General features: G+C 48.9%; 10 protein-coding genes across 10 annotated transcripts; 6 read left to right on the top strand and 4 right to left on the bottom strand.

Moving 5' to 3' along the window:
* Positions 1-228: 228 nt before the first annotated feature.
* On the top strand, positions 229-1,293 carry N7466_005466 (putative short-chain dehydrogenase/reductase family protein; the record flags this gene model as incomplete). The annotated part of the gene is made up of 2 exons (XM_057164863.1): positions 229-1,109; positions 1,170-1,293. 2 exons carry the CDS (start codon positions 229-231, stop codon positions 1,291-1,293), a joined length of 1,005 nt encoding a protein of 334 aa, XP_057020462.1.
* A 626-nt stretch (positions 1,294-1,919) lies between these two features.
* N7466_005467 (EF-hand domain-containing protein) lies at positions 1,920-3,114 on the top strand (the record flags this gene model as incomplete). The annotated part of the gene is made up of 4 exons (XM_057164864.1): positions 1,920-1,960; positions 2,025-2,043; positions 2,101-3,028; positions 3,092-3,114. The coding sequence occupies 4 exons, from the start codon at positions 1,920-1,922 to the stop codon at positions 3,112-3,114; spliced, it is 1,011 nt and encodes a 336-aa protein (XP_057020463.1).
* Positions 3,115-4,407: 1,293 nt separating this feature from the next.
* Positions 4,408-6,273, top strand: N7466_005468 (MDR family MFS transporter; the record flags this gene model as incomplete). Its single annotated transcript, XM_057164865.1, has 1 exon — positions 4,408-6,273. The coding sequence occupies one exon, from the start codon at positions 4,408-4,410 to the stop codon at positions 6,271-6,273; it is 1,866 nt and encodes a 621-aa protein (XP_057020464.1).
* A 1,048-nt stretch (positions 6,274-7,321) lies between these two features.
* Positions 7,322-9,228, top strand: N7466_005469 (MFS transporter; the record flags this gene model as incomplete). The annotated part of the gene is made up of 2 exons (XM_057164866.1): positions 7,322-7,892; positions 7,958-9,228. The coding sequence occupies 2 exons, from the start codon at positions 7,322-7,324 to the stop codon at positions 9,226-9,228; spliced, it is 1,842 nt and encodes a 613-aa protein (XP_057020465.1).
* A 565-nt stretch (positions 9,229-9,793) lies between these two features.
* N7466_005470 (MBL fold metallo-hydrolase) lies at positions 9,794-10,597 on the bottom strand (the record flags this gene model as incomplete). The annotated part of the gene is made up of 1 exon (XM_057164867.1): positions 9,794-10,597. The coding sequence occupies one exon, from the start codon at positions 10,595-10,597 to the stop codon at positions 9,794-9,796; it is 804 nt and encodes a 267-aa protein (XP_057020466.1).
* Positions 10,598-11,858: 1,261 nt separating this feature from the next.
* N7466_005471 (uncharacterized protein) lies at positions 11,859-12,947 on the top strand (the record flags this gene model as incomplete). Its single annotated transcript, XM_057164868.1, has 3 exons — positions 11,859-11,987; positions 12,052-12,186; positions 12,252-12,947. The coding sequence occupies 3 exons, from the start codon at positions 11,859-11,861 to the stop codon at positions 12,945-12,947; spliced, it is 960 nt and encodes a 319-aa protein (XP_057020467.1).
* A 373-nt stretch (positions 12,948-13,320) lies between these two features.
* N7466_005472 (GFA family protein) lies at positions 13,321-14,010 on the bottom strand (the record flags this gene model as incomplete). The annotated part of the gene is made up of 4 exons (XM_057164869.1): positions 13,321-13,571; positions 13,708-13,771; positions 13,843-13,889; positions 13,959-14,010. The coding sequence occupies 4 exons, from the start codon at positions 14,008-14,010 to the stop codon at positions 13,321-13,323; spliced, it is 414 nt and encodes a 137-aa protein (XP_057020468.1).
* An 895-nt stretch (positions 14,011-14,905) lies between these two features.
* On the bottom strand, positions 14,906-16,778 carry rlmA (SRF-type transcription factor RlmA; the record flags this gene model as incomplete). The annotated part of the gene is made up of 3 exons (XM_057164870.1): positions 14,906-16,444; positions 16,509-16,665; positions 16,723-16,778. The coding sequence occupies 3 exons, from the start codon at positions 16,776-16,778 to the stop codon at positions 14,906-14,908; spliced, it is 1,752 nt and encodes a 583-aa protein (XP_057020469.1).
* A 1,948-nt stretch (positions 16,779-18,726) lies between these two features.
* Positions 18,727-22,166, top strand: N7466_005474 (DUF1708 domain-containing protein; the record flags this gene model as incomplete). The annotated part of the gene is made up of 5 exons (XM_057164871.1): positions 18,727-19,161; positions 19,224-19,317; positions 19,390-19,618; positions 19,681-22,031; positions 22,093-22,166. The coding sequence occupies 5 exons, from the start codon at positions 18,727-18,729 to the stop codon at positions 22,164-22,166; spliced, it is 3,183 nt and encodes a 1,060-aa protein (XP_057020470.1).
* A 710-nt stretch (positions 22,167-22,876) lies between these two features.
* On the bottom strand, positions 22,877-23,849 carry N7466_005475 (ThiJ/PfpI family protein; the record flags this gene model as incomplete). The annotated part of the gene is made up of 3 exons (XM_057164872.1): positions 22,877-23,268; positions 23,414-23,651; positions 23,775-23,849. 3 exons carry the CDS (start codon positions 23,847-23,849, stop codon positions 22,877-22,879), a joined length of 705 nt encoding a protein of 234 aa, XP_057020471.1.
* Between the last annotated feature and the right edge of the window lie 638 nt (positions 23,850-24,487).

Raw genomic sequence — 24,487 nt, forward strand, 5'->3', positions numbered from 1 at the left:
CTCAAGTGCTGATATACTACAACTCTTGCATGATTGGATGTTTCAATGGATGTGGGCCAATGACTAAGCATGCTGATGTCATCTATTTTGATCCGCTTTTGCTTGGTTGAACAGTTTAAATTGTTTAATTGAACTTTCAATTGTGAGTATTGAAATGAAGCTTTCCAAAAGTTGTATCCACCCAAACTAGATTTCTTTTCGTGATTCTGGTTTTAATTCGCCGGCAGTATGGCGGGGCTATTCCGACTTCTCAAAATGCAATATACTCCTCCGACTGACCCTCGAGGAATTTCTCTGGCCGGCAAAACAGTTCTCCTGACTGGAGCAACTTCAGGTCTAGGCTACGAAGCCGCTATAAAATTTCTCAACCTAGGAGTCGACTCTTTAGTGATTGGGAGTCGCAACCTGGAGCGAGGAAACCACACTAAAGCCGAGCTTGAAAAGATTACCAGCCGGCAAGGTGTGATTCAAGTTTGGGAGCTTGAGATGAACAATTTTCAAAGCGTCAAGGATTTTGCTAGTCGGGTCAACAAGGAGCTTCCCCGGGTGGACATTGCGCTGCTCAATGCCGGTCTCTGGAACCGTGAATATGCACTCTCGCCCGAGGGATGGGAAGAGACAATACAAGTGAATACTCTCTCGACTTCACTGCTGGCCTTGCTACTTATCCCGAAACTCCGGGAATCCTCCGGTGCTGAGCTTACCCATCTAAGTGTTGTCTCAAGCCAGCAGTTTGTTCGTGCCAAGGCGGAAAGCCTCAGGACAGAAGAATCTTTGTTAGATCACCTGAATTCCGCGCTCAGGTTCCAGGGTCCGAAACAGTATGGCATCTCAAAATTGCTCTTGGAATATGTTATCAAGACTATTGCGGATCTGGTTCGTAATGAGGACGGCACAGTGCCCGTCATTGTCAACACGATAAGCCCTGGACTCTGCCAATCTGGCCTTACGCGTCAATACCTTAAACGGTTTTATGAACGGTGGCTGAGCTGGCTAGCATATCGGCTCTTTGCACGAACGACCGAGCAAGGAAGCCGATCTTTAGTAAGCGCGACGCTTCAGGGTGTTGAGTCACAGGGGAAATGCTGGCGGAGTGATGGATATTTGGAGTAAGGCTGAATTGAGATTCAATCCTGACCAATCGTACGATTTGCTAACTTGATATTCAGTGAATCCAAAGCTCTTACCACTGGAGACGAAGGGAAGCAGTTCCAGGCAAAGGCGTGGAAGGAGATCATCGAGCTGCTAGCGAATCAGGCAGCAGAAGTTCGCGGTATTATATCTAAGGATTAACCACTTTTGGCTCGTATTCGTGTTTGATGACCGTATTAATGTTATTAATATAAAGCCAATTTTAGTACGGAGTAGGGCTATACTAATAACCAGAAGTGGAGCCTCCAATTATAACTTCGGGCATGGTTCAGGGGAGGGAAAGATTGGCTTGTGGAGGTGTGAAGGAATCGTGTATTTTGAACAATTGGTGCTTCATGGAGGCGATGAAGCTAGAAAGGGCCAATTACTACTAGTAGGCTGCAAACAAAGAACTCCCTTATATAGGGCTGAAACTGCACTAGATTGTGGGAATTACTTCAAAGCCACCATCTCGTCCCTTGATAGTGGGGGCACAACTGAAATTTTTTCTTTTTTCCTTCCTTCCTTTCTTAGGCTTGGCTTCGGACTTATCAGCCTTAGGCCCAAAACTTGAGAACCACTCGCCCCACAGCTCCGCTTTGACAAGAACCGTTCAACTTCACATCGCCTCAGCGATCCCTGAAATTCTTTCCTCCTATTCACTTCTTGCGCAAGACTAAGACTCCTATCTTACCAATCCTCTCTTCAATCTCTTGTATACGCGAGAAGTCCTCACTCTTTTGAAATCTTGTGGACACGCGTCTTACTGTTTAGCCTATTGCGTCACCATGGCCTACAACACCAGTTACAACCCCGATGCGCTGCCAGCGTAAGTCCATATGTCTGGGTGATTTTGACGAATACGCGATCGCTAACCCAATCGATTGGTATAGGCATGCTGAACCAGAGCAGGTAATCGCCTTTTAGGCAACCATCGCAACGTCCAATTCCCCGCTAACCATCCCTTAGGTCGCGCAAATGATCGGATCCATGCAAATAGGAGGGAGACCAGCACCAGCACAGAAACCACTGCCAACCCGTCCGCCAGCTCAGTCTGTTCCTAGCGGAGGAGGCATTCCCCCTCGTGTTCCCGTATCTAGTGCCCCCCCGCACCACAACCCGTATGGCTCGCCTGCCCCGCGCCCAGATCTCCATGCCCCGAACTCCTACAACGGTCGCCCTTCACCCGCCGCTATCCCACCAAACCAATACCCTCCTTCAGGACAATACAAGCCGCACCCTTTGCACCCTTCACCACCGCCACAAAACTATGGCTTTGGTCCACCCCCGTCGCAGGCCAGCCGAACTCGACCCCCACCTTCGTCTCGGCCTCCCCAATCACCCATTCCTCCCCCATTGGCAGTCCCTACCAGCGATGACCCCCAACAATTATATCCTCTATTCCGCGCGGCGAACTCGTCCCACTCTGGTTCCTTGACTGAACATGAGCTCGGATCCGCCCTTGTGAACGGGGACTACACTTCTTTCCACCCACGTACCGTCAAGATGATGATCCGCATGTTCGACCGCGACGGAAACGGCATAATCAACTTTGACGAATTTGTATCGTTGTGGCGCTACCTTGCTGCGTGGAGGGAGCTTTTTGACCGGTTCGATGAAGATCGGAGCGGGCGCATCAGCCTGCCGGAGTTCGAGAAGGCGCTGGTCGCATTCGGATACCGCCTGAGCCCGAAGTTTGTGTCAGTGATATTCACGATCTTCGAGAGCAAGACACGCCAGCTGAATGCGCCGGCTCGTAACCCTCAGCATAATGGCATGAGCTTCGATCTCTTTGTGCAGGCATGCATTACCTTGAAACGTATGACGGATGTCTTCAAACGATACGATGATGATCGCGATGGATATATTACCGTGAGCTTTGAGGAATTTTTGACTGGTACGTTATGACGTTTCTGTATTGGCTCGCCTATTGGGAGCTTCTGAGCTGACAATATAATAGAAATCCTTCAGCTGCAAGAGTAAATTCCTTTCTAGCGCCTGTTATTCACTGCCATCTTTCCCCCATATTCTCTTCTCACTCATTCCTGTTTTGTTTCTTGGTGGTGACATATCCATGTTTGTTTTGTTTTTGTTTTTTTTTCTATACCCTGCCTCCAGTCTGTTACTCTGATAGGACCCTCAACTGAGCAATGCCGATGAGATCCCGATCTGTACCGGGTAAGGCTATTTCAAGTTGGTCCGGGGTTCAGTTCTACCTTCCCCTATACGTTTCATTGATGCATAGTACTTGTATATATGGTGATAGTAGAATCACCCAAATCGATCTACATTTTCGGCGTTCAGTCAGTATAGAGGAGTTTTCAGTTAGGGCGAGATCAAACCCCCTTACCTATGAACCTTGGAAATTTCGTCGGTTTCTTTTCCATTTGTTCTGAAAATTTCTTGGATGTTTACATATGGTGATATTGGCAAAGAGGGGCAACATTTCATGCATTGATATAGTAGATAGTTCTCCGCTTTTAAAACCCCTTCTTTTTCGTCACACAATATGTACTAGTACGTTACACGACTAGAAAAAAAGGGGGAATGGAGATAGCACAGAGCCGTTATTCATGTGGTAAAATATGCAACCGGCTTTCGACATTCAAAGGGAACACAAAAATGAAGATAAACCGAAGATGCATGTGAGGATTTGAGAGCAGATTTGACATCTCAAGTGGAGTTCGACCCACACCCCTTGCGTGCATCAAGTATACAGATCAAGGCTTGGCTCCAACCGAGTGCATTTGAGTGTTTGCATTAACACTCACCGCTACATATTACACATATTACACATACACATGCTGCACATGCTGCACATCTTGCAGGCAAAAATCCCCGTCTTCAAAGGACTGAACGTGTTAGAACATACTAGTATGAGTCAGTTCGGACAACGGAGCTCGGTCATTCGGCCTTCCCAAACTCCCGTACCCTTTTTTTTCCCCAAGTGGAGTGTTGCCGACCCATAGTAAACCCCGTTAGGCTTTTTTCTTCCTTTTTCTTTTTTTTTTCTTTATCTCCATAAATCCCCCGAGCTTCTTTGATCTCACATAAAAGGGGGAGTGTATCTCTTGGAATCGTGGTGATTTCATTTTCGGATTTCGAAAAAAAAAACACATCTAGTGAACGATCTAACTCTTCACTGAGTCCAAGCGCCGGCACAAATCATCCGGAACAGGTCACTTGACGAATCGCCTCCATAGCGCGTTTCTTTTTTTCCCCCGCTCGACCTTTTCTTTTTTCTTTTCTTCTTTCTTGATTGTCAATTTGCGCATCATGGCAGTCGAAACTCAGCCTACTCCGAGCAATGCTTCGAGTGGCGGCGATACAGCTATCTCGCATGAACTCGTGGAAAAGAGCTCTGTTGAGGCTGTGGCGCCGGAACAAAATCACCAGGCCGATGTGGAGCCGAAAGTTGAACCAACAGATCAAGTCCATACATCAACATCAATACAAGATGAAGGTCCATCAGAAAATGCAAATGCAGGATCTGGTGCACCCCTCGACCTCGTCCCATCGTCTGCCGCAAAGATGAGCAAGAAGCAGATTGCTCTGGTTATGGCCGCCCTCTGTATGGCTTTGTTTCTCGCGGCTTTGGATATGACTATCGTTTCAACCGCCCTACCCACCATTGCGGATCAGTTTCATGCCACGGAAAGTGGGTACTCATGGATTGCTGCTTCTTACCTCCTCGCCAATGCCTCTTGTATTCCTCTGTGGGGAAAGGTCTCTGACATTTGGGGTCGCAAGCCGATTATTCTGTCGGCTAACGTCTTATTCTTGATCGGCAGTTTGATCTGCGCCTTGGCAAAGAACTTGTCTATGATCATTGCCGGTCGTGCAGTCCAAGGTATCGGTGGTGGTGGAATTCTCATTTTGGCCAATATCAGTGTCTCGGACTTGTTCAGTATGCGTGATCGACCCATATACTATGGTATCTTTGGTGCTACATGGGCTGTCGCGGGCGCTTTGGGTCCAATCGTCGGTGGTGCTTTCACCACCGATGTTACTTGGAGATGGTGCTTCTACGTGAACTTGCCTATTGGTGGTGTATCACTGGTCATCCTATTCTTCTTCCTCCACATCGAATCTCCCAAGACCCCGCTCTTGGCTGGCCTGCGCACCGTCGACTGGATCGGAACGTTTACCATAATTGGCGGTACTCTTATGTTTCTCTTTGGGCTGGAATTTGGTGGTGTGAACTACCCATGGGCCTCCGCCACTGTCATCTGCTTGATCGTCTTCGGTATTGTGGTTTGGGTGTTGGCCTTCCTGGCCGAGTGGAAAATCGCCAAGTACCCCATCATCCCAATTCGCCTCTTCAGTGAATGGTACAACGTCCTCATCCTCTTGGTCTGTTTCTGCCACGGCTTCGTTTTCATCGCTGGCACCTACTACCTTCCGCTTTACTTCCAAACTGTCCTCCTGGCATCACCGATTCTGAGCGGCGTTTACGTTCTACCCCTGGTCCTCGCACTTTCAATCAGCTCCGCAGGCACTGGTATTCTCATGAAGAAGACCGGTCGCTACCGCGAAGTAATTGCGGTAGGTCTCTTTATGATGACTATTGGTTTTGGTCTGTACATCGACCTGAAGCCGTACGCCTCGTGGCCCCGTATAATCATCTTTCAACTCATCGCCGGCATTGGTATCGGACCCAACTTCCAAGCCCCCCTGGTTGCATTCCAAGCCAACGTTCGTCCCGCCGATATGGCCATCGCAACGGCGACGTTTGGCTTTGTTCGCCAGCTCTCCACTTCAATGTCCGTCGTCCTCGGAACTGTCGTCTACCAGAACGTCATGGGCCAACAATCTGCCAAGCTTATCGCTGCCGTCGGAGCCGAAAAGGCTGCAACGATCTCTGGCTCGTTCGCCGGGTCCTCCAAGTCTCTCATTGAGGGTCTCACTGAAAGTCAGCGCGTCGTCGTGCTCGATGCATTCACCTTCGCTCTCAGCCGAATGTGGATTCTATACACCTGCGTCGCCGGTGTGGGCTTTTGCTTGTCTCTATTTATCCGCCCAAAGGTCCTTAGCAAGTCGCATACCATTCAAAAGACCGGTCTTGATCAACAAGAGCGCAACCGACAGGATTTGCTTGAATTGCAGCGCAAGGCCCAGGGCAAGTCCGAGCAAGAGGCTTAACCAATCGGTACTTTTTTTTTACCCAGAATATTCTCTCTACACGCTACATTTATTGTATAATACTTATTCGGTCTATCCTTAGACTGCTGGCGGTACAAGGGTGCGATTCATCAGATTATAATTGCTTTGTCATAGCATTTGCTTCATGATGATGTTTTCATGCTTGAACGGATAGCAGCTTTTGTCGGCCTTGATCATCTGGCCATACACAACTTATTTTTATTGGATTTAATTCAAAAAGTCTCATTTGCATATCAACCAGTCATTTTGTCTTCTGCTTCATCTATTTTTACTGCGGGTATATCAATATAATTAGAAACATTGCTTGCAGCGGCTCAGAATCCAGTCAGTGTTCTGACATGGAGTAAACGACATCTGGAAGCTCGGCATTTGAAGGTCTTCACTGCTCCCCGAACACTGGATGAAGTCGGAGAACTGCCCGAGATCCAACTTCATCACTAACAACTTCAAACAAGCAATTCATCCCGACCTTTAGCCGTTGAGATGTTTGCCGCCATGAAACATTGCGGAATTTCTTGTTTCTATCAGCAAATCCATCGAGAAAAAAGTGACTATTCGAAATGATGTATCACCCACATTTTCATTTATTTATTTAAAATCTGCCAAGTTCAAACAGTGGAATTAAAGTCAACATCCAACAGCAACGGGGGAAACTACGCATTCCGTTCCCATCGGCCCGAGTCCGACAGAACTACGCAAGAGACCCACCGACATGCAGATCCTGAATTGAAATGTCTCCGGCCTAGACAAACTCGATTTTTCAGCATTCGGACCATTCGGACCCATGAACCCTTGAAGTCTCCGAGTCGGCATCTCTTTATATTTCCCCTGGTTCCCACCTACTCGCATATCTTGTTTTATACTGAGGCGAGAGCACTTGAGACTTGAGTACACCAGATCCTACTATATACATAGCCAATCGTCCCAGGAACTCGACCATCTTGGAACTCGGCAGATTGGCTAGCATAACCGGTGAGAATACAACTCAGGGATCTTGAAAAATTCAGTCTAATCCCAAGGTGTGAAAATGCAGTCCTACGCACAGTATCGCCGCTTGGGAAATGCCGTCCGAAACCAGCTGGCGGATTTGCCACCCCAGCAGCACCGCGATAAGCGGCACAATGGCCTGTCCTACGTGAACGATAAAGAGACTGGAACCGTAAATGAAAACCGGAATGAAAACGAACCGTCGTCGCCAACGAGCCAGTCCGAAACCAGCACCGTAGCTGAAAATGCCGATGCAGACTCCGACCAGATCGAGTACGAGGATTTACATCCTTCGCACGACGCTCTCGCAAAGAATCACACTCGCAATTCAGAGAAAACTACAATCGCATATGGGCTTCCGGGTATCGAAGTTCGCTCGCATGTCGATCACGCGTCCAATCGGCCAAGCCGCGTCTTTGTCGTCGGCTGGGATGGTATCAATGATCCCCAGCATCCACGGAACTACAGTCTAGCTCGCCGCGTAACCGCCACTCTGATTGTGTCTGCCCTGGGTTTCATTGTCGGCGCAGCATCCTCAATCAATTCTGGAGTACTATCGCAGACGGACGCCGCGTTTGGCGTCGGCGACGTCGTAGGCTCGCTGATAGATGGTAAGTTGCGCTTCCGTCCAAGTATATATGAACGAAGCACCGGCCCGCTAACCGCAATCGCACAGGCCTCTACCTTTTAGGCTTCGCCTTCGGCTCCCTCTTCAGCGGTCCGCTCTCCGAGATTCTGGGCCGCAACCTCGTTTACACAGGCTCGTTAACCCTCTTCATGATATTCATCATGGGCTCCGCACTCGCGCCTAATATTGGCGCCCTGCTCGCCTTCCGCTTCTTGGCCGGTGTCTTTGGTTGTCCGCCGCTAACCTGTGCTGGCGGCACGATCGCCGATCTATGGAATCCGCTTGAGAAGACGGTTTTCTTCCCCATGTACGCTATTATTTCGTTCGGCGGCCCGGTTCTGGGTCCCGTGTTGGCGAACTATGTGGGACAGACGAGCGAGCTTTCGTGGCGCTGGAGCGGGTGGATTATTCTTATCGGATCAGGTGTCGTCATGGTTTGCATCATCCTGTTTCAGCCGGAGACGTACGCCCCGCTGCTGCTGCACTGGAAGGGAAAGCAGCTGCGCAAGATCACGGGTGATCGGCGGTTCCGGTCTGAGATGGATCTGGAAAAGGTGGCGCTGTTTAGTCGCATTGGCGGGGCGATGAAGAGGCAGTTCCTCATCACGATCCATGAGCCTATTATCCTGCTTATCTCGCTTTATATGACCGTGCTGTACATTGTGCTTTTCACCTTCTTCGATGGCTATACATATATCTTTATGGATACGTATGGGGTCTCGGAGGGGTTGACGAATGTGATCTGGGCGGCAATGTATGTTGGTATTGCCCTCTGTGTTCTTCTCGTGCCGATCGTATATATACAGACGAAGAAGGATTTTACAGCTGCGGCACGCGCGGTGAATGGGTCTGATCCTTGCGTTGATCCGCATGCTCTGGATGGTGTGCATACGGAGCCGGAAATCAGACTTTGGTTTGCTATGTTTGGTGCGCCGTTCATTCCTATCTCGTTGTTCTGGATGGGGTGGACCGATTTCTCTTCTGTGTCGATTTGGTCGCCTATCTTGGCGTCAACTTGTTTCGGTCTGGGGACAATTTGCGTGTTCATCAGTTCGTACATGTACGTGATTGACTCGTACGATATCTATGCGGCATCGGCGCTGGGATTCATGACTGTTTCACGGTATTGTGCTGCTGGTGGAATGACGGTGGTTGGAATGCCATTTTATAAGAATATGGGCGTGCATTGGACTTTGACGATTTTGGGGTGCATTAGCGCCATTATGGTGCCTGTCCCTTATATTTTCTACAAGTTTGGACCGGTGATTCGCCGGTGGAGCAAGTATGCTGTTACCAATGAGGTTGAGGTGAAGGTTTGAGGTTGGCGTTGACACTTTGAGTCTACCCATGTGCACCCTTGCCAAATCGTTTATGGCTTCGTGGGGAGGTCTTTTGAATAATTTCTTGTTTCCAAACTTGTGATTTGATACTCTTCATTTTTGCTTTAGATAATTGATCAAGTTTACATTCAAATCAAGCCGTATGGTATTGGTAACTCCTAACATTGCCAGTGCCTTATCCAGATGTCGGTCCCGATGTCGTCCTGAGGTCTCCAGGGCTATCTCGTCACGGTGACATCTTGCAGACGGAATAACAGTAGCTAAGAACAGTTGAATCAATTGATGATCAATGTCGGTCTCCTCATTTTTGCATCTTCACATGCTTCTGGAATGATTCAGTATTTGAGCACTTGAGGCTTCTCCACTCAAGATTCTGGTTATTATTGTCACGCATCTTTTATGTACATACTGAATTTAAGCCCTTTCATGTAGACATCTGAATGATAGTATGATGGAATTCCACACCTTCTTGCTGTCTTCCAGACATTCTCACAACTATGTGCATACAATATTTATTAATGACATATAAAACCAAAAGCACACCTCACAGAATGTTCACAGATTTGCCCGGGATAAGCCAGCGAATCTTTTCCGCGATTCCCTCCGCCTCAAAGACCTCCACCAACTCATTTCCAAACTGCGTAAAATGATTCCAAGACTCATAGTGCATCGGGACGAGACAGTCCGCCTTGATAGTACGGAAAAGGTGAGCAGCCTGCTTGCCGTCCATAGTAGCCTGGACAATTCCATCAGGCAGAGCCGCATGCGCCGACCCCAGATTCATAACAGCAGCAACAACATGGAACTTCTCAGGGATTTTCGCAAGCTCGTCGAAGTATACAGTATCACCGGTGAAGTAGATGACGTTGGGCCGACCATCAGGGTGAACACCGAAATCCTCTGTGGACAGCATGAAGCCCGTGCATTCGCCGCCGGGCAGATGCTGGCATGGGATTGCGGTGATCTCGTATTCCGTGCCTCCGAGCTTGACGGAAGTTGTCTCCCATGGCTTCATGCCGCGGACAGCGGGGCGGGGAGCGAGCTTGTTACCGCCGTCGATGGTGGTGAAGACGTGTCGGCCGTTCAAGAGTTGGCGGCCGAGCTCGTCAAGATTATCCACATGGTCTTCGTGGCTGAGAAGGATGGCGTCAATACGGGGAAGATTCTCCAGCCCCATAGCTGGGGTCTCGGTATTCTTGAGGACCATGCCGCCGCCCACGTCCCAGCTTGTGCCGGCGGGGGAGAAGAAGGGGTCAGTTAGGATGTTGACATGGTCGATCTCGAAAATGGCAGTAGCAGTGCCGATGTGGGTGATGCTGAAATTGCTTCTAAATTTTGATGGAGACATGATGAGGTCAAGAAGATAGAAGATAGTATGTGATCTAGTTGGTTTTAGGTGGGCCGTGAGTCGTGACGATTGAATGAGCTTGAATGTTGTGGAATGCAGTTGTTTGGTTTTGAATGACTTTTTTGGAAACCGGCTTCTAAGTCGCCTCTTTTATAGTCAATCAGAAATATTCAGATGGCACAGGTCGAGGTCACGCCAGTGTCATTTGTAAGGGAAGATGTGAAATCTTTTACTTTCCATATAGTTGTTCGCCCGTTCTGGTCCCAAATTCCGCCAAGACTATGTAAATTAAGCTCAAATACTTACTCAAATCCTGACTCAAGTCCTGACTCAAATCCTGTCGCCCGTTTCCCCCATGGCTTGGCGGCGTATGATACCGGATTTGGCCATTTTTTAAAGAAATTCCATGAATCAGATGTGCATTGTAACATGTGAGCTTACATGATGTAAGCTGACATTTCCACTTTTTACAAGATTACCTAATCCGCGTTTCCCCGGTTTAGTGTGGGGCGTTCCCGCAGTCAGACTAACCGCTTTTGGTCTTAATTTCCGCCAAGACTTGGATGACATCAGCCTAATTTGTCATTAAGTTCTCTTCCTCTTTCCAAATCGCCATTGGCAACTAGTAAAGGGACCCTTTACTAAAATATGTGAGGTCATTCGATTTGACTTGTAACTATCTCTCAGCGACATGAAAGTCAAACAGAAAAATGTTTGCCAGACTTGCAGGAGGCGAAAGTTGGGGGTATGAACTGCCTCTCGAGTGTTGACACTTACTTGTAACCATGACACTAATCTTCACAACTGATCACAGTGCGATGGAAAAAATCCAGCCTGCACTCAATGTGTCTTCTCAGGGCTCAAGTGTGATGGGTACCCAACAAATTGGACATTTCTGCCAAACAATACTTCCACGCCATCGCCATCAAGGCGAAGACGTACCCAAGCATCAACCCCAGTGAAAAGCCAAGCAACTGTGCAGGTCATGACCAAAAAATTACACGCAATTTCAGCTGCACTTTTGATACCGCGGCAATTTTCGAGTCCGCCAAACGGAGACCAGCTTTCCGCATTGATTGTCCAGAATTACGTCCCTGGAACTGAAAGAGCACCGAGCATATACAACTCCGATTACGCGGAGCCTAGAATCTGCGGGTCCTGGGTCGAGGTTTTATCAATCCTCCCGTGCTTAAACACCGGCAGTTTGGTTCTTACAAAGGCTGTCAAAGCGTTGGCAGCTTCGATACTATCACGGCCAAATATGGCCAATACGAATTGCTCCAGAAGCTACCACGAAGCTATACATACATTACGGAAAAGCTTGGACGTGAATGGTGGCGGCGTGCGGTTTGATATGATTCCCACGGTTATGTGTCTTACTCTAGCGGAAGTATGTAATCCTTGGATCTCCTGATCATCACAAGATCTAAACAGCTGCTAACTTTTCAATCAAGCTTATGATTCCGGACTCGACTACCGCTATGGCGGAGCATATCAAGGCTGTAGGATTATTATTCCAAGTCTATGGTCCGGGTGCATGTCAAGATGGATTCCTGCATAAACTCTTTGTTGGGTTTCGACCTCTGTTGGTTCGTGCCTCTAGTCTTACCCTAATCCACTAACTTTATACTGACGAGTCCATCCCGATTTCAAGACATTTCAAGCCATCCTGCATCGCCGCCCAATCTTCCTTTCCTCTCCAGCTTGGATTGAGACACCATTTTCTACTTTCGACCCATCCGTCATGCAGCAGCTCCTCAATGAGGCTGTCGTGCTCCCCTCGCTCCTACACCAGGCCGATTCACTACACCAAAATCCTGACCTGAAAATCGAGTTTTCCTGTATCGACAAAACTCTTCAATCTTTTCTAGAATTAACTTCTCGCCTAGAGAACTGGGAAATAATGCTTTACGTCGACGGTTCTCCACCGTATTGGCCTTACAGAAGTGCCAAAGACACCGTTATACCCCTTCCTCTTTGGTATCCGAACATCACTATGGCCAATGTCTTCACCAACCTATGGGCTCTCCAAATCGTGTGCATGACTGAAATCAAGCGCTTTGAAACTCGTATCTCCCAGAACTCGAAATCCGATCAGGGACTTGGTGAAATTGATACGCTTATATTGGCGCTTGCGAGACAAATTTACTCGAGCATGGACTATCTGTTACAGGATGAGATGGAACTCTTTGGGCCGGCATCTGCTTTTTTCCCGCTCAGAGTGGCATTTCAGACGTTCGAGGTGGATCAGTCGGGTTATAAAGAGGATATTGCATGTATCGAAACAATTGTGAAACGTCTCCATCGAAAGGGCCTGCTTTCTGCGCGGGCTTTTGTGTTTGATGAGTGACGATCGGCACGCTTGTTATAAACTGGTTGTATTGTGCATGCTACTAGTAGGAGGTTTGATCATGTGAATTTTTTGGAGAAGTTCATAATAAATTTCTACGTAGGTTCCATCTGTTCTTTCCCTTATGCGTTTCAAAATGTTATTGATGCACTTCCTTAATTCATCCCGGATCCATTCGGCCTTTGACCCACCCCCACACTTCATCCTTTATCACGGCCAATGAATTATAAGCTGCCCCACATCAAACACCGAGTAAGCTCCGGAATCTAGACATCATTGACCAACAATCTGAACTTGGATTCCAACATCCTGGAATGTCAATCGCAAGTTTTGAATTCACGTGAATCCACTTCCTTAAAACAAGCTGACTCGTCTACCCAAACATAGGCTCCTGCTTTGCACCCTGAACAGCAGCAAGGTAGCTAGGCCGGTCCTTGACGTAAAACTCAATATCGATCTTGCCGCCGAGGTTGGTATCCTTGTTGTCGAGTCCACCACCCTTGACGCAGGTCATATCTGGCATCAGCTCTAGCTCGGTATAGAGGCTCGAGCCACAGGTTGAGCAGAAAAAGTGTTTATTGATCTTTCCGCTGGCTCCGACGACATCGTAGGTGGTTGGGGTTCCTTTTGAAGTAGAGTTAGTAGGTTGGATTCACAGTTTGGTTCAATTCAATCTCATTTATTTTATATGCAGTGGTAATAAAACCGACTGGTAAGTTTCCAGTGTAGTATGTGGGCGTAACGTTGGAATTGGACTTACCCTTGGTCACCTTGAAGCTGTTGCGGGGAACAACGGCGTTGGAAGTGAAAGCGCTTCCAGTCCACTGGGAATTGCGATGTATGTCAGGATTGTCTATGCAACTGGCTTGGGATGCGAATACGAATAGAATAGTACCTTTTGGCAGTCGGTGCAGTGGCAGAGAGCGGAGAGGTACTTGTCCACTGGAAATCAATTCAATTAGCAAGCGCACTAAGTCTGCCATGTAGACAAGGTTGTGAATGTTAACTAACCTTCAGCGGCGTAGTGGATAGCACCACACATGCAGCTACCGGTAATAGTCATTGTAGCGAAATTTCAATTTGGTAAACAGATAAAGTGAATAAGGTTGTTTTGGCGGGTACCTTGTGGGAATCAAAAGACGAAGATGAAGAAGGGAAGGTCTTCGTCATCCCGACGTTTTATACTCTCGATGATCCGAGTCCCCGGCGTTCGGGCTTTGTTTTCCACATAGCACCCCACCTTCATTCGCCGAGGTATGTTTTCATGCTGTAGAGCTGCAGTTCGGATCTGCAATTAATTGTTATGATTCGGTCAATTAGGCGGGAGGGGTTCGAGGGTTACATTTTGATTTTTCGTGTTGGGAAGTTGAGATCCTGAATGGTCAAATGGGCGAGGAATTAGGTCGTACTTTTCCCCCTATGTGATACAACCATTTGATCGTCAGCCCTGACAGGTCTTTTTTTCTGAATGATCATTTGGAATTGCTATCCTAGAAGGATCAAATTGTATGTACATCATCCGTACGCACGCGAAACAGATAAAGACGCCGACTTCCGACAACCAAGCACGACGAGAACAGAAATTCATAACAAAAAGATTCATGGGGTAAATTTCAAAAGATAATCGGGAAGAAAAATTCAAATGTATCGAGTTGAAATCATCAGACAGAAGACAGAAACCATCAAAAGAAAGAACATGAGAAAGAATGTGACACAGTAAAGAAAAGAAGAGGTATCAAGCCGGGGTATAAGAGCATAAAGATCCTGGACTCAACCAAATCAAGGAAAAAAAATAAGAATCAGGGTAGAATGGTGTAGAATGGTGTAGAATGGTAGTATGGTGATATGGTAAAATAAAGGATGTTCAGATGTTGCGAATGGAGGTCTCGATCGGGAATTCGGAATAGGAGAGGTAGTAATCAACGAGGGCAAGGAAGGGGAGGAAGGGGATGATTTTGTCAAGGTTTTGGTTTTTTATTTGCACCATCATCTGGTGACCCGCTGTCTGGACTCTTGCGCTTCTTGTCCTGCTCATCTTCTCTTGCAAAGCTTGGTCCACTTTGCAACGCCGGTGTTGGGAAGGTGAGGGGACTAGGTAGAAGGCTTGAGTCTGGTCCCGAGCGGCCAAAGCCCCATTCTGGGAAGAAAGTGGACGGTGACGGGAGAAGGTTATCAACAAAGCGACTCGGAAGGGCAGATATCGGCGTTTCGATGTTATTGTTATTGCCATTACCCATGCTGCCATATGCGTTGCTTTGTGACTGGCTACCTGGCGGCGGTGGGCGTGCAAATGGGTTCGGAGGGCCTTGAGCGCCTGCACTGAGAATCGCCCCAGCTGATGGAGAAGGCGGCGGGAGAACCACACCACCTGGTGGAGGATTCTCCCCGTTCCCTCTTGCAGGCGTTGTCTTGTTGCCCGCGGAGTCGCGTGAAGACGAGTCGGCCGTTGCACTACCCCGGTCAGAGCTCTCACTGGGGATCTGCACCTTCAGCTGTGGACGTTTGGATGGGATCTGGCTACTGTTGATTCGCTGAATTGGCTTGATGTCCGGGGCCGATGAAATCGGTTGTGTGCGAGGCGGTTCGAAAGCTGAACTTTTTGAGTCGCCTCTGGAGCCCGAATCCTCCTGTTTGTTATCCGGCTTGATATTCTGATTCACACGAGGCGACTCGTACATCGATGGACCCGCTCCAAAATGTCGAGCTAATACGGAACCTCCATCGTCGATAGGCGTGAAAATGCTTCTGGATTTGGACAAAAACTTCGGCTGGGGTGGTGATTGGCTATCTGGTTTCAACCCACTCGACGTATTTTCTGGGCGTTCGGTAATTTCGCGGTTATGGGTATCAGGGCCAAAAGACGGAGGCATCGACCCACGGCCCTGGTCCGACATATAGGCCTGAGTGACCTGCTGTACCGGTGCATGAGATCCAGGTGGCATTCCCATCTGCTGTGAGGGGTGCGCGTGCTGGAAATGTTGCTGTTGGGGAGGCATTTGTTGGGGGAGACCATGTGGATGCGGCATTACTTGGGGCGGTGTTCCTTGTGGACCTGGAGGATGGCCATATTGAGCATACTGTGGGGGGCGTGGCTGGTTCATAGCGGAGTGGACATTCGGGTTGTACATGGACGGGTTGGACATGTAATAACCATTCTGCGCCGGAGGTGGCGGCGGCGTGCCATGCTGATGAGGACCGAGGTTTGAACTGACACGACGAGCATGTGTATTCTGGGTATTCCTGGACGAAGGTCGAGAGATCTGGGATTGCGGGGTGCTATGGCGTGTCGGGAGACCGTTCTGGATGGGAGGGGAGGCAGAAGGCGCGTGGTTGACGTGCTGGAAACCGGGTTGTTGGAGATGAGGGGGAACAGCGGGGTGGCTTTGTTGAATTTGCATTTCCTCGGGGGCCGGTGTGTGGTCATCGTCATCCTCGTCATCCTCGTCGCGCTTGCCGGAGAAATCATCAGGGCCCTTGTGCTCGTGAGGGCCACCAAACTGCAGAAACACATTGATTAGTACTTTACGCCTTGCCACTGATAGGGAGAAAGTCACCACTCACGTATTGGTACCGGCCAAGAGCCTCATGCATATCACATGAAGAATACTCGTAGAGCTTCTTATTATGCCCAAAGATGATAACTGCGACGTCGACTGAACAAAGGACTGCCAACTCATGCGCCTTCTTGAACAAACCACCCTTTCGTTTCAAAAATGTGCTGCACCAGACATTAGCGTTCATCGTACGTATAGACAGAATTACATTGTCAACTTACACTGAGCGATTGCGATCATCTTTGATGGCCTTGATCTCAATCTTTCTGCGACCCATTTTGAACTATTCCAACAAGACGCGCTTGAAGTTATAGAAAAGGGAGTCGCCTTGACCGGGACGACGGGGAATTTTGGGGGGGGGGTTTTTTTACCACTGGCGCAAGCGACTGGAGGTTATTTGCAAAGCAATATCTATCGCGCAGCGCAACGGGGACATGTAGGAGCAAGTTTGCAGTCGAGCGTTGCGCAGATGCCGTAGGTTTCAAATATCTCGAGGACAATGTCTGAGACCCGGGGGTGGAGAATAGGTGAAACCAAAATTGAAGAAAGGAATGAAGGTTGGGGGGGGGCGAAAGGGTTCAAAGGGAACCAGGGACGCGATGGACCGTGGAGTAAACCTCGGGATGGGGGGGCTGATTGACGATGCAGAAAGGTTGATTCTAAAGATAGAATCATTCATTATTTGAGGGAAAGAAAAAGGAAAGGAGGGAGATGAGGTAAGCGTCATGTGTTGGCCTGAGGCTCAGAGGCTATTAATAGGATGAATAACCACGATTAAGTAATCCAATGTAGGTCACATCACAGTGGATCCCGTGATGAGCATGTGACTTGTGTGATTGGTTGAATCCGTGAAAGATCAGGGGATTCGCGGCTAAAAAGCGTCTTTTTGCAGGAGAAAATGGAGAAAAATGGAGAATGTCAGTGCTGAATCGCTGAATTGACATCAATGGGGCCATGGCTTGGCCTAAGCTCCCCGATATCAAGGAATCTGTTGAATTTCGTTCCTGGGTGATGTACAGTTAAACACCAATCTGTATGTACAAGCATACCACAGCTATTCCCAGGTCCAGCCCGTTCGGAAACTTCAATGTTGTTGATCTCCCACGTTTCACCATGCAAATGACAGGAAGGTCAGAAACGGCAAACCTTGAGTATACTACAGTTGACAAGCTTGGAATCCTTAACATACAAAGCCAAGAGTCTCCAAGGACCCAGAATGAAACAAGCTTGGGCTTCCGAGTTCATGATTGGTTCTCGCATCACCCAATAGACCTGTAACAATCGTCTTTCTCAGTATTCCCAAGCCATGTACCTCTGTTGATAGTCTTGTATACCTCCTTAATGCACATATGATAGGTTCGTTCATATCATCTTCAATTCCCTAACACCGCCTCTCGCTTAACCTTGGGACGAATAAAGTCAGTTTTGGGCCAACTTTCCTGGAGATGATGATCGCCATCGGTATCATCCACTCCGCAAACCTCTTAACATTGGCACTTGACATGTGTATAGCTCACACATTCCATATACACTCGTGGTCATATTTTGGCTCTGTATAGTTCTTCCATCTATTTCTTTACAGGATAAGAATTCTCCCCCAGAAACCAAAATCCTCCGAGTCAGTGAAAAAAAAAGTAGGGAGCAAAAACATCAAGGGAACCCAAACAAAGAGGGGGGCGGTCGAGACCCAACGGTTAGTGTGATTCGATCCCGTTTTTTTTTTTACCCCTGAAGTCAACAACTTCGCTTCTTCCTCGCGTCGTGATCGTTTTTTGTCGATGATCCGTTTTTCCTTCGTTATTCCCTCGTTTTGATCCCGATTCACTGGTTGATCCCTTGACTTTACCCAATACCTCTCCAGAGTGAGAGAGAGCACAGACTCCGTACTAGGGAGATCATTTCCATTCTTTTTTTTTTTTTATTATTTCCTAAGCCTGTCCCCAGGGCTGCAGGACATCCTGGCCGGGTTTTGTCTGGTTCTTTCTATCCTCCATACTTATTCCACTCGTTAAATTATCTGTCGGTTTTCCGCCGCGGCTCCCCAGTTCCCTTTGGAAATCCCCCGCTAATGTTTATTTGTTGATGCAGATCTCGAGGATAAAAGAAGAAGAAACCCCAAAAAAAACAACGGAGCTAAAAACCGACCGGAACACGCGTGCACGAGCGCAATCGCCTCATATTCAAGCTATTTATTAGCAGATCGTGTGAATCTTCTGAAAAAAAAAATGCCGTTCTTTTCTCGCGTCTTTCGGAGCAAAGACTCTACCGCGACCAAGAAACAGGCTAAACCAACCACCACCGCAAACCCCGTCCCCGCAAAGCCAAAATGGACCGACGCCTGGCAGCAGAAGGAGGTGGCCCCTGAGGAGGTACAAGACCTCATTCGAGGTTGTGCGCAGGAGTTGAAGGCACGAGGTGGGTACAAATTTCTATCTCAACCATGTGGTGGTGTTACCGCTGCCACGCGCATACTTCGGATTGCTGATCATTCGTCCAATTTAGCTCTCGATACCCCATTCCTGCTCCTTCCCTTCCGTCCCAGTTCCGACCCTAGCGCCGCTCGTACGTTCGTCCGAAACTACTTCAACCAGTCCTTTGAGCAGGGCGCCCCGGTCAGCGGAGATGCCTTGATGCAGGAGCTGCGGCTCAATGAGCCGATGGTAAGAATTATGTTGCTGGGTATAGCAATTGGGGCAATTCATAATACTGATACCCCGCATAGGTTCTTTGCAGCGTCTTGAAATGGTGTTGGAGCAGATTGCCTGGCGGTGTAGTTACTTGGGAGGCATATGAACTCTTCAAGGTTGGCGAACAAGGTACGCGCATCAATTGCGACTTGCGTGGTGGAAAACAAATCCGCTGACACCATACCTCTTTTTTTTTTTAAGATTCGGATTTGGCCCGCGATGCTTTTGCAACTTTCATCCCTATTAGTGTCGACACCGACGCTCGCGCCAAAATTATTTTTGATTTCTTCGACCTACTTGCGGCGATTGCGGCGCATGGCAAATCTAATGGTCTGGGTGGCCGCCAGCTTTCGCGCTATGCTGGATGGTGGGCCTTTGAGCACCATGATACTGGAAATGGCTTTGAGGCCTCCTACAAAAATTGGGCTGCGTACGATTGCCTGATTTCTTTTTTTTCTTCTTTGATCAAATCCTAACTTTATCTTGTTCTAGTGCCGCTGATGCGACAAGCCACTTGTTTTTCGCTTACTTACGCTCACTTTCCCCCGATATGCCTCGCGGTGTTACTGGTATCTCATCGCTACCGATCTCCCTTCAATCCCTCGTCGAGGCGACCGAATATCCTCCAGAAACCCCGACGCTGCTCCAAGTCACGACCACTAAAGTTGTCATGATTGTTGATACGGTCTCTCCTACGCCCTTTTCTTTGTTGCGCCGCGCAAAGAACTTTGAATATCGCGACGACCACTGGCACCTCCAGGAATTCGCCAACTTTGAAGACCCCATCAAAGCGCTGACGGACGAGTGTCTACGTGTCTTGAGATGTATTTCATCAACAAATGAGTCGAGTGTTTCGAGCTCGAAGCAGTCAACTAGCTTGCGGGATGCTTCATGGTCCCGTTTTGAGGATATTGGATTTGGTGGCTCTATTGAATCGGATCCCGAAGATGAAGATAAGCGGACCACAACTTCCGCAAAGCCGGATACTGCTGCTAGCATGAGCACCGTGCCTCGATCACAGGGTGGTGATCTTGGACGGCCTACGACCCCATCCTGGGCGGACTTTATGTCGTCTGGTTTCTCGGATGATAACCCACTGAAGAACCCAGTTGGCCCCCTACTCCTGCCACCTGACAAGGTCCTGCCCCCGATCGCCGCCAGTCGTGGCCAGAGCTCCCAATCGCATAGGCGCACTTTGGCTCCCGAGCCAGCCCTTGAGCCGGCTGAGTTGGCTAGCATCAGCTCCTTGGATTTGGATGATTCGTTCTGGTGGGTCTGGATCACTAGTCTTTCCGGTGATGAGCCATCTTCGCGCAAGGCTGTATTTGGTCGCTGTGCTCTCCTCGAAACTGTCATTCGGGGAACCAAGTGGCTGGTTCTGGAGGAGCAAATCAAGGGTGCTGCGCCCGAGCCAGAGGCAGGCGCACAGATTGTTGAGAAGAAGAGCTTCTTTAGCTTCGGCAGTAGGAAGGGAACCAAGCTCGGCCGCAGAAAGTCTTCCGCCAGGAAGGTGGACTCGGTAGAGGACTCCTACAAGCGGCCCAATAACCAGGCTCCACAAAGCAAAACCAGCATTGGCCCCGATCAGCACAAGCGAATTCAAGCCGCGGCTGCGGCGCTTCAGAAGAAGCACCGGGAGCAAGAGGCTGAGGCAAAGGATGCCGGCGCTCACTCCCGCTCCGAAGCCTACTCGACCAAGACTAACTCGGTGCTTACTCTTCAGCCCGGCATCGTGAACGAGGCTTCGTCGGCCATGAAGTGGGCCAGCAACTACGATAAGAACACATTCCGTGCTGCCTATCTTAACAACAGTCGCGCGGGAACAGGAAACGTATCTGGGGACGTTGAGGAAATACCCGAGCCTGAGGAAGAGCAGCCTGCGGCGCCTTCAGTTCCTCTCCCGCCCAGTACATCTAAGTCTGGGCCCCCACCACCTCCCAAGGATAAAGCTGCCGTAGCTACCCCATTGCCACCCTCGCCCGAGCCAGCCAAGAGTACTCTGAGTAAGGTCGTACCCGCGTCTGCGAACAAGGAGAACTCCAAGGATACTCAGGCCGTTGTCGTTGAACAGCCCATTGAGGGTGAAACTCAGCAGGCTGCTTCCGACGAAAGCAGCAAAAAGCTCAAGAAGAAGGCCGGTAACACCGGTGCCTTCAAGAGTATGTTTGTGAGCAAGAAAAAGACCGACCAGCCTCCTGTGAAGACCGGTGTCAGTGATACCAGCTCGGCGGTAGCGGCTGCTCGTGCCGCTCTCGAGGCCAAGGCCAAGGCTGCTCAGGAAGCGCCTGCCAAGGAAACTGCCCCCAAGGCCGTGCTTAAGAAGAAGCCGGTTCCCGCTCAGCAGCCGGCTACGACAGACGCCTCTGCCCCGGCCCCTGCCCAGACTCAGGCCTCGGAGCCCGTTAAGCCCTCCACTCCCCGCCAGTCTGAAGAGCCCAACTCACAACGTCATGTTCAAATTGTCGGTACCGGAAGCCCGCCTCAGACCAGACGTGCTGTTGAATATGATGCTTTGTCTCGTGTTGGCACCAACGAGCGCGATGCCGCTGATCAGGAATTCTCCAAGTTCGACCAGGGTCCTTTGGTTGACCAGCCGGCTTTCATCCCCGAGGATGATCTCCCTGTCACTCCTAACACGGTAACTGAGCATGGGCGTCCTCAGACCCCTACCAACGGTAACGGGGCAAAGCTGGAGGCTGTCAGCCCTCAGAGCCTCTCTGAAGACCGATGGAAGCAGATTCGCGAGAACGCCGCTCAGAGAACTGCTCTTGTAGCTGAGGAGCCTGAGACTCGCACCAGCCAGTCCGAGCGTACCGACGAGGGAGACACCAGTGGTGAAGAGAGTAAGTTTTACCCTTATCATACATAGTCGGACTTTACTAACATTTGAACGTTGTTTTGTAGCCATTGAATCCCGTGTTGCTCGCATCAAGGCCCGCGTCGCCGAGCTCACCGGCGATATGGAGTCCGCCCGTTAAATTAGACCCTCTGCTGTGATAGACAAAGTTTGTTTATTTTCATTGTGTCGACCATCGACTCCCATCTTCCAACATTATATCTGGGACCAGACTTAATCTTCGATCTTCCCTTGGCTCGTCATTCACCCCCCTCTTCGACCACACGTCTTGGGTCTTGATTTCCCTCTTTCTGACCATGTCTCTGCTTGGTCATGAAAGGCACGTCTCTTCTCGCAAGGAATCAATTGAGCCTTAGGGAAAGGACAAACAAGACCGATGTCGAACTCTGTGACACGATACGATTGACGGTACCCTGTTGGCTGTGATTAACTTGTTTTATTTCCCCTCGTCCCCTTTTCTTTTCACATCCCCCGACCCGGCTGGGCAGATATCCGGTTTCTTTTTCCTATCTTCTTTGGCTACACTTTTCGTCACCATCTGATTCCCCAAATCGGATCTATCCGATCTGATCTGATATGCTCTGCTCGATCAATTTCTGTTTTGTTATTTGCTCTATTCCCCTTTCGCTACTGAATTCCCCAAGCTGATTCAGATCGCTCTTAAATACGAATCGCTTTGTTTTGTTTCAAGTACAATATTAATCTATTCTATTTAGTCTTAAAATTTGGTTCATATTTATTGTCAATTTGACCAGATATTCAATTGGCTCGATACATCCTCTTCTGTGCTCTCAACCCCCGAATCCAAATATCTATGTGTATATCTATTATTTAAAGTCCCAATGCCTTGAGGATAGCCTCACCGACGCCAGTAGCCGACGCGGGGTTCTGTCCAGTAATCAAAGCACCACCAATTCCGTTCGTCTTGGCAGTAATGACCTTAGGCGCCCAGGGCTCGTCGGCCTTAACGAACTTACCACCACTAATGCGCTGCAGCTCGGTCTCCAGCATGAAGGGCATGGCAGCAGAAAGCTGAACCTGATCCTCCTCCAAGTTGGAGAATCCAGTAACCTCCGCACCAGCGATAAGAGGCTCACCAGATGCGTTCTTGGTGTTCAGGAACACACAGGGTCCGTGGCAGACGGCCGCAACGGGCTTCTTGGCCGCGGCAAAGGTCTCAATAAGGGAGATGGAGATGGGGTCGGTGGTGAGATCGAACATGGCTTTAAACGGGATGGATGATATATCAGTTTCTGGTCTTTATTTTGCGTCTTTCAATGTTTCATATGTAGCATGGGATTCGAAATGCATAGGTATATGATATATTATGATATACACATGTTCTAGCGAAGGGGTATGTAAACTTACGTCCATGTCCACCAACATAGAAGATGGCATCAAACTCTCCAGCGCGGGGCGCAATATCGGCAAGCTTGTGGGTGTTGGTCCACAGGGCCTCCTGAGTATCCAAGAACTTCTTCGAGACGGGGTCGGACTCGAACATCTTCGCCGAGCCAGGGTCCAGTGGGGCCTTACCGCCCTTTGGCGAGGCGATGGTCAAGGAAGCCTTGCTGTGCAGGACATCGTGGGGGTGAGCGAACTCAGGCTAATGAGAGAATTGACATAAGTCTATGTTTCCAAGGTTCAATGTTGTTGCATATTTGGTTCTGGGCCGGATGCTTAAGCTAACTTGTATAGCTACATAGCTGTGCTATGGCGGGGTACGTACCAGGTACCAGCCTGTAGGTCCGACGCCGGGGATCTCATCGTGAGAGGTGAGGACAACGAGAATTTTGGGAGTCATTTTGGGTTGATCAATTGATTGTGGTTAGGTATTTGTGAGGACAAATGGAGGGGTTTTCTGGGGGGAAGATGGAAGCACTTGAGCTGTTGAGGGGGGAAAAAAGGGCGGAAAATTAAGCTCGGGCTGCAGAACTTCTATATCATCATTATCTCGTCAGGGACCCACTTTCGGGCCGATCTTTGGATTATAAATCTGTTCGGTTTGAATTTCAGATACTTTGAGCTCTCGGGAATGCAGTTGAGATGAAAGGGTACGTCAGGAGAAGAGCAATATACACAGAATACATGTGTACAAGGTCGATTGCTAGAGAACAAGGGGAGAAAGCGCGGGAGAGAAACATGATTCATGAAGCACTTGAGAACTCGGAGACTAAAAGGACCAGGTGGGGCTACGCGGATCAATGTCCATCCATGTCTAAAGACCACGAGGTTAAAATTGACCGATCTATACATGTATAGCCCCGGAGTTATATCAAGCATTCAATTGAAACACCACCAGGGCAGTTTGCACATGCACATGTGTGTTAGGGGGAGTAAAGCAATCAATAATAATATCTGTTCATTATAAAAAAAAAAGACCCATAATGGGCCCAGTTCCACAGCTGTGAAGCTGTTTTTGGTCTGTTCTGTTCAAAGTTG

This window comes from Penicillium verhagenii (assembly GCF_028828195.1).
Source record: "Penicillium verhagenii strain IBT 33310 chromosome Unknown utg000006l_segment0_segment0, whole genome shotgun sequence".
Taxonomy (NCBI): Eukaryota; Fungi; Ascomycota; class Eurotiomycetes; order Eurotiales; family Aspergillaceae; genus Penicillium; species Penicillium verhagenii.